This window comes from Notechis scutatus, chromosome 3 (genome assembly GCF_049901735.1).
Source record: "Notechis scutatus isolate UNSWTSFEM ecotype Mainland chromosome 3, rNotScu1.2, whole genome shotgun sequence".
NCBI classification, from domain to species: Eukaryota; Metazoa; Chordata; class Lepidosauria; order Squamata; family Elapidae; genus Notechis; species Notechis scutatus.
In genome coordinates, this window is record NC_142011.1 from 3,616,861 (window position 1) to 3,625,035 (window position 8,175).

The window sequence follows — 8,175 nt, forward strand, 5'->3', positions numbered from 1 at the left end:
CCTTTTTTCTTTTTCTCTTTCTTTCTTCCCTCCTTTCTCTCCTTCCTTTCTTTCTTTCATTTTTCTCTCTCATTCTCTCTTCTTCCCTCATTTCTTTTTATTTCTCTCTCTTTCTCTCCTTCCCTCTTTCTTTCTTTTTCTTTTTCCCTTTTTCTTTCTCTCCTTCTTTTTCTCTCTCCTTTCTTCCTTCCTTCCTTCCTTTCTTTCTCTTTCCCTCCTTTCTTTCTTTCCTTCCCTATTTCTTTCTCTTTCTTTTGTTCTTTCTTTCTCTCATTCTTTCTCTTCTTCCCTCTTTCTTTTCTCTCTTTCTTTCTCTCCTTCCCTTTTCTTTCTTTCTTTCTTTCTTTCTTTCTTTCTTTCTTTCTTTCTTTCTTTCTTTCTTTCTTTCTTTCTTTCTTTCTTTCTTTCTTTCCTTTCTTTCTTTCTTTCTTTCTTTCTTTCTTTCTTTCTTTCTTTCTTTCTTTCTTTCCTTTCTTTCATTTGTTCTTTCCTCCTTTCCCTCTTCTTTCTTTTTCTTTCTCTTTCTCTCTCTCTCTCTTTCTCTCCTCCCTCTCCCTCTCTCTTTCAGAATAACAGGGTTGGAAGGGACCTTGGAGGTCTTCTAGTCCAACCCCCTGCTCAAGCAGGAGACTCTACACCATTTCAGCTCAATGGTCACCTTTTCTCAACGTACAAACAGTTCAGGTGGGCCCAACGGGCGGGTTGCCGTGTCCCTTGCTCTGGGCCCAATGGCCTGTGGGCTCCCCGTGCCCCAAAGCCTGGTTCTGCTGCCCCGACTGGCCCTTCCCAGGCCGCCTTACCCCAAACATGTCGTACTGCTGCAGGAGGCCCCTGGCCTGGTTGGCTGAGTCGGTTTCCGTCTCCTGGATCGCCTCCATCAGGTCCTTATTCTTCTCCAGGATCACCAGGGAGTGGCGCTTCAGCTCTTCCAGGCTGGCCATCTTGCTCTTTGAAAGCCGCTAAGGGGTTTTCGGGGGTGTGGGGGGGGGGAAAGGGCGGTGGGGTGGGAGACGCTGACCCTTTACAAATGCACGGATCTCAACTCTCGGGATTCTGGGAATGGGAATCCAGCCACCTTGAATGTTGGTCCAGGTTAAGAAACCCTGGGTGACCGAACGGCTCCAGTCCGTCCTGATTGGCAGTCAGATGGAAGGAGACCCCCCCCAGTCCTAAAATGGGGCAATCCCACCTGGCTTCCCTCCTTCCTTCCTCCCTTCCTTCCTTTTCACCTCCCTCCTGGCTGCCTGCCTGCCTGCTTTCCTCTCTCCCTCCTGCTTATCTACTTTTCCTTCCTTCCTTCCTTCCTCCCTCCCTCCCTCCCTCCCTCCCTCCCTCCCTCCCTCCCTCCCTCCCTTCCTTCCTTCCTTCCTTCCTTCCTTCCTTTTTCACCTCCCTCCCGACTGCCTGCCTGCCTTCTTTCCTCTCTCCCTCCTGCTTGTCTACTTTTCCTTCCTTCCTTCCTTCCTTCCTTCCTTCCTTCCTCCCTCCTCCCTCCCTCCCTCCCTCCCTTCCTTCCTTCCTTTTCACCTCCCTCCTGGCTGCCTGCCCGCCTGCTTTCCTCTCTCCCTCCTGCTTGTCTACTTTTCCTTCCTTCCTTCCTTCCTTCCTCCCTCCCTCCCTCCCTCCCTCCCTCCCTCCCTTCCTTCCTTCCTTCCTTCCTTCCTTCCTTTTCACCTCCCTCCCGACTGCCTGCCTGCCTTCTTTCCTCTCTCCCTCCTGCTTGTCTACTTTTCCTTCCTTCCTTCCTTCCTTCCTCCCTCCCTCCCTCCCTCCCTCCCTTCCTTCCTTCCTTCCTTCCTTCCTTCCTTTTCACCCCCCTCCGACTGCCTGCCTGCCTTCTTTCCTCTCTCCCTCCTGCTTATCTATTTTTCCTTCCTTCTTTCCTTCCTTCCTTCCTCCCTCCCCTTTCTTTTCTTTTCTTTCTCTTTCCCTCCCTCCCTTTCTTCTCCCCTCCTCCCTCCCCTTCTTTCTTTTCTTCCTCTTTCCCTCCCTCCCTTTCTTCTCCCCTCCTCCTCCCCCTTTTCCCTTCCTTCCTTAAGATCAACCTTCCTACCTAGCTTCCTTCCTTCTTTCTCCTCTAATCCCTCCCTTCCCCTTTCTTTCCCTTCTTCTCCCCACCTCCCTCCCTTCCTCCCTCCCTCCCTCCCTTCCTTTCTTCCTTCCTCCCTCCCTCCCTCCCTCCCTCCCTCCCTCCCTCCCTCCTCCCTCCTTCCTTCCTTCCTTCCTTCCTTCCTTCCTTCCTTCCTTCCTTCCTTCCTTCCTTCCTTTTTTCACCTCTCTCCTGGCTGCCTGCTTGCCTTCTTTCCTCTCTCCCTCCTGCTTATCTATTTTTCCTTCCTTCTTTCCTTCCTTCCTCCTCCTCCCTCCCCTTCTTTCTTTTCCTCTTTCCCTCCCTCCCTCCCTTTCTTCTCCCTTCCTCCCTCCCCTTTTCCCCTCCCTTCCTTAAGATCAACCTAGCTTCCTTCCTTCTTTCTCCCCTAATCCCTCCCTTCCCCTTTCTTTCCCTTCTTCTCCCCCTCCCTCCCTCCCTTCCTCCCTCAAGATCAACCTTCCTTTTTCCTTTCCCTCCCTCCCTCCCTTTTCTCAACCTGCCCATCTCAGCCAGGGCTCCCAGCCAGGAAACCCGGGTGGGTGGGTGGGTGGGTGGGGGGTGTGGGAGGCACCCCCCTTGCTTCCCAGGGGCTCCTCCCTTCCGGTACCTGCAGGATTTTGACGTTGGCCCGGGCCATCTCCTCCGTCAGGGCCTGGTGCCAGCCGACCTTGTGCCTGATGGAGGGGGTGGCCTTCAAGGCCAGGCTCCAGGCCTTGCGCTCCTCTGGGAAGAGAACGAGAAGGGGGGAGCTGAGGCCACGGCTGCTGCTCGGAGGGCGGCCGGACAAAGGAGGTGGGCACGGGAGAGGCTGGACCAGGAAGAGCGGAGAGCAGAAACCAGGCGGTGGGGGATTCTAGTCCTGCTTTAGGGTCTGAAGGCCAGGTGGGTGGCTTTGACTGTGAGGTAGTTTCTGTCTGCCTGTCTTTTTCCTTCCTTCCTTCCTTCCTTCCTTCCTTCCTTCCTTCCTTCCTTCCTCTTCCTTCCTTCCTTCTTTCTTTCTTTCTTTCTTTCCTTGCTTCCGATTTCTTCCTCCCTTTGTTCCTTTCTCTATCCTTCCTTCTTCCTTCGTCTTACCTTTCCTTCCTCCTCTTCCCTCCCTCTCCCTTCCTTACTTCCATCTCTCCTTCCTTCATCTTTCTCTCTTCCCTCCTTCCTTTCTTCCTTCTCTTCCTTTTCCTTCCTTCCTTCCTTTTCCTTCCTACCTCTTTCTTTCTCTTCCTTCCTCCTTCTTTCCTTCCTTCTTTCTTTTCCTTTTTCTTTCTTTGCCTTCCTTTCTTTTCCTTCCTATCTCTTTCTTTCTCTTCCCTCCTTCTTTCTTTTCTTTCTTTTTCTCTTTGCCTTCCTTCCTTCCTTCCTTCCTTCCTTCCTTCCTTCCTTCCTTCCTTCCTTCCTTTTCCTTCCTACCTCTTCCTTTCTCTTCCTTCCTCCTTCCTTCCTTCCTTCTTTCTTTTCTTTTTTCTTTCTTTGCCTTCCTTTCTTTTCCTTCCTATCTCTTTCTTTCTCTTCCTTCCTTCTTTCTTTTCTTTCTTTTTCTTTCTTTGCCTTCCTTCCTTCCTTTCTTTTCCTTCCTATCTCTTTCTTTCTCTTCCTTCCTTCTTTCTCTTCCTTCCTTCTTTCTTTTCTTTCTTTTCCTCTTTTCCTTTCTTCCTTCCTTTCTTCCTTCCTACCTCTTTCTTTCTCTTCCTTCCTTCTTTCTTTTCTTTCTTTTTCTCTTTTCCTTCCTTCCTTTCTTTTCCTTCCTACCTCTTTCTTTCTCTTCCTTCCTTCTTTCTTTTCTTTCTTTTCCTCTTTTCCTTCCTTTCTTTTCCTTCCTACCTCTTTCTTTCTCTTCCTTCCTCCTTCCTTCCTTCCTTCTTTCTTTTCTTTTTTCTTTCTTTGCCTTCCTTTCTTTTCCTTCCTATCTCTTTCTTTCTCTTCCTTCTTTCTTTTCTTTCTTTTCCTCTTTTCCTTCCTTCCTTCCTTCCTTTCTTTTCCTTCCTACCTCTTTCTTTCTTTTCCTTCCTTCCTTTCTTTTCCTTCCTACTTCTTTCTTTCTCTTCCTTCCTTCTTTCTTTTCTTTCTTTCTTTTTCTTTCTTTTCCTTCCTTCCCTTCTTTTCCTCCCTCCCTTCCTTCTTTCTTTTCCTCCCTTTCTTTTTTCTTCCTTTTTTCCTTCCTTCCTCCATCTTTCTTTTCCTTCCTTCCCTGTCTTCTCTCCTCTCTCCTTTCTCTCTCCCTCTCTCTCCCTCTCTCCTGCTAACAAGCATATGGATTAAGCCACACTGTTCCCTAGGTAGAGAGTCAAGGCTGCAGGCTCTTGCCCGTCTTCCTGAAGTGAGGAAAAAACGACTGGACCGAAGCCACCCAACTGGCTTTGGGGTTTAAGGCAGGACTCGCACTCAGGTTCCTCTCTTCTACCAAACCAAAAGCGGCCCTACTTCCCCTACTTAGAAGAAGGATTCATTCTCTCAGCCTCTCCTCCTTGCTTCCCATTCCTTTCCTTTCTTCCTTCTTCCTTCGGAAAGTTTGAAGATGCTCTGTACCCAGAACATTCTGCCCTTGCTAGTTCTTTTTGGACTTTCAGTCTCTTGGAGTATCTCTGAGTGGCCTTCTTTTTCACTAAGCCACACAAATTCTACTAAAAAGAAAACTGTGGAAAGGATTCTCATACAGACACACACACACACACACACACACACACACACACACACACACACAGGCCAGACTACATCAGCCGATCTCTTTTCCCACCTGGTCTCTTGGGTTGCATCTTCTGCGGGAATTTCTTTCCCTCTTTCGTCCCAGGAGGCACAGGAGGTGGCAGGAGCAGTCGTAATTTGGGCCTTCTTGGCACTTCTTCTCTTTCCCATTGGCTATAATCCTAAAGGCCAGAGGAGAGGAGAGGCCAGAGGGCAGACAAGCAAGGCATCTTCATTAAAACAATGGGGTGAAAACTTGAGAAAAGACAACAAATGAGACAGACATATATTGATTTTCCCAAAGTGTTTGGAGTTGGCTCACTGTCTCCTGGTGGTTGGCCCAAAGTCACCTAGTTGGCTTTCATGCCTAAGGCGGAACTAGAACTCACCGTCTCCTGGTGGTTGGCCCAAGGTCACCCAGCTTGGTTTGATGCCTAAGGCGGAACTAGAACTCACCATCTCCTGGTGATTGGTCTAAAGTCACCCAGCTAGCTTTCATGCCTAAAGCGGGATTAGAACTCACCGTCTCCTGGTGGTTGGCCCAAGGTCACCCAGCTTGGTTTGATGCCTAAGGCGGAACTAGAACTCACCATCTCCTGGTGATTGGTCTAAAGTCACCCAGCTGGCTTTCATGCCTAAAGCGGGATTAGAACTCATCGTCTCCTGGTGCTTGGCTCAAGGTCACCCAGCTTGGTTTCATGCCTAAGGCAGGACTAGAACTCACTGTCTCCTGGTGATTGGTCTAAAGTCACCCAGCTGGCTTTCATGCCTAAAGTGGGATTAGAACTCATCGTCTCCTGGTGGTTGGCCCAAAATCACCTAGTTGGCTTTCATGCCTAAGGCGGAACTAGAACTCACCATCTCCTGGTGATTGGCCCAAAATCACCCAGCTTGGTTTCATGCCTAAGGCAGGACTAGAACTCACCGTCTCCTGGTGATTGGCCCAAAGTCACCCAGCTGGCTTTCATGCCTAAAGCGGGACTAGAACTCACCGCCTCCTGCTTTCTACCTGGTCCCTTAACCCAGTGACCAAAGTGCCTTTTTAAAACTGGAGGTGCCAACCCATATACATGCCACCATGTGACCCATCTCCTACTAAAGTACCATCATCCACTAAAATCTTTTCGCCCTATTTGACTCGGAATTATACAATGACAACTGATTTTTAGATACTTCATCTCTCTCTCTCTCTCTCTCTCTCTCTCTCTCTTCTCCACACCTTTTCCCCACACTACAAAGTATGTTCTTATACACACACACATGCCATCAGGATCCCAATTATGTGCCCACATCATGTCTATACTAATAAAGGAGAATATTTTTAGCTCCAGGTTGAAATTAAGGCTCCTTGGTGCTCTCTGAGCTTGGTGGTTTTCCTGCAGACGTTTCATGACCCAACTAGGGAATATCATCAGTGCTAGAATGGAATGTGGTTTATGGAGAAGAGGAGGAGGAAGAGGAGGAGGAGGAAGAGGAGGAGGAATGTGGGGTCCTTGGTGTTCTCTGAGCTTGGTTGTGTTTTTTTTTTTTTTTGCAGCAGGAATTTGATTACCCAAACTAGTAATACTGATGATGTTACCTAGTTGGGTTGTGAAATGTCTGCAGGAAAACAACCAAGCTCAGAGAGCACCAAGAACCACCCATGTCTATATTCCTATTACATCTCTCAAAATAACTGTGAAAATAACCTTGTCCTCCTCCCACATACTAGCATAGCATGGAAATACTATATTCAGTTTGACCTGGAAAGACAATTCCCTCCAGCAATCTCCTGCTTAAACATACATATATTTATTTTTATGTAACGATAATAATATGGATTCGTGCAGAGCTGTCCCATTTTATTACCTGGTCAGTAAAGAATACAAAAAGTACGATTTGGATCTTTTAAACCATACTGTTTCCTTTTGCAAAATAAGTCTTTGCACAACTCACCGTTTGGTTTAAGGAACTGATAAAACTCTTGGGGAACAAACTTGGATTCCTGGACCACATTTTTGAAGCTAGGGAAAAGCCGTGCGAGAGGAAATGTCAGCACCTTGGGGGGACAAAGAATTGTGTGTGTCTGTAAAACAAAAAACATTTTTCAGAGGAAAAATAAATGATTTGAAATACTGCAATATTTTGGGAATGGGTGAGATATCCTGCCGACCTCAAACAGTTATTTTATTATCTTAATATTGTTGGTGACGGAATATTTATAGGCTGCCCTGCCTTTCCAGCTTTAGAGAGGCTTTCAATAATATAGCAAATTAAATGCGGTTTTGCCTTTCGTACGCTGCTCATTTTAGTGTGTGTGTGGGGGAGGAATGGATTTTGTAAGCTGCCCAAAGTCATGTCTAATTAAAATAAATGACATTACATTTAAATTTAAGAAACCCTTGGAAGGGAGGAAGCAAAAGCCACCCCCCAAAGGGAAAGACGGGAGTACAAAGGTGACCCAGGATTTTATTTTATTTATTTTATTAACCTAGGAGAAATGTTAATATGCTTAGCTAGTCCGTGTATGATATGCCATACGCTAAATAAAATAATAAAATGCAATGCAATGCAATAAATAAATAAAATAAAAAATAAAATATAATAATAAAACAAATAAATAAATAAAACAAATAATAAAATAAAAATAAAACAAATAAATAATAAAATAAATAAAATAAAAATAAAACAAATAAATAAATAAAGCAAATAATAAAATAAAATATAATAAAAATAAAACAAATAAATAATAAAATATAATAAAAATCAAACAAATAAATAAATAAAATAAATAAATAATAAAATAAAATAAATAATAAAATAAAATAAAATAAAATAAAATAAAATAAAATAATTCCAGTGGTAGGTCCCAATTTAGGTTCCCCCCCCCACCCGCACTTAGGACCTGGGGGACGCAGCAGCTACAACCCGTAAACCGCCGCCGTTTGGTTTCCAGGGGTAGACTGCGCCCGTCCTTGGAGGCTCCATTTAAGATGAGCCAACCCCGCCCCGGTGTCTCCTTTACCTGCTTCGCTCGCGCGCGCTTTGTGTCTTCTCGTCTCCTAGCAACGCAGCGCGCGCCTCATCTCCATGGCGACTCGGAGAACCTACGGAACCCTCGTAGGCTCAAGCACCTCCGCCCTTCGCTCTGCTGATCGTCGTCGTCCCCGTCCCTTGAGGTCGACCGTCAACGAACGTTTCTTTCTATTGGCTGCGTCCGTGCCGCGAAGGCCCCGCCTTCCGGCTCTGCTTGCGCGCGTGCGCAGGCGATCTTTCGCGGGACAATCCTTGCCTGGCTTGCGCCGTTTGTATCGCCGACCTGGCGCCCGCCCCAAATGAGTTGACTTGCGCTTCCTGTCAATGGCTCTCCGGATTATTGATTGCCGTTATAGGACAATATATTTACCAAAAAGGGAAGGCCCATTTAG

General features: G+C 46.7%; 1 protein-coding gene across 1 annotated transcript in view; it reads right to left on the minus strand.

The window, feature by feature from the left end:
- Nucleotides 1–7,916, minus strand: part of C3H20orf96 (chromosome 3 C20orf96 homolog) — a 19,501-nt gene extending 11,585 nt beyond the window's left edge. The window contains exons 1-5 of the mRNA XM_087962376.1: nt 7,773–7,916; nt 6,704–6,833; nt 4,821–4,950; nt 2,700–2,815; nt 801–959 (exon numbers count right to left, since the gene is read on the minus strand). Coding sequence (XP_087818502.1) covers nt 801–959; nt 2,700–2,815; nt 4,821–4,950; nt 6,704–6,763 — 465 coding nt within the window. The 5' untranslated portion in view covers nt 6,764–6,833; nt 7,773–7,916. The remainder of the gene's footprint in view (nt 1–800; nt 960–2,699; nt 2,816–4,820; nt 4,951–6,703; nt 6,834–7,772) is intronic.
- Nucleotides 7,917–8,175: the final 259 nt, after the last annotated feature.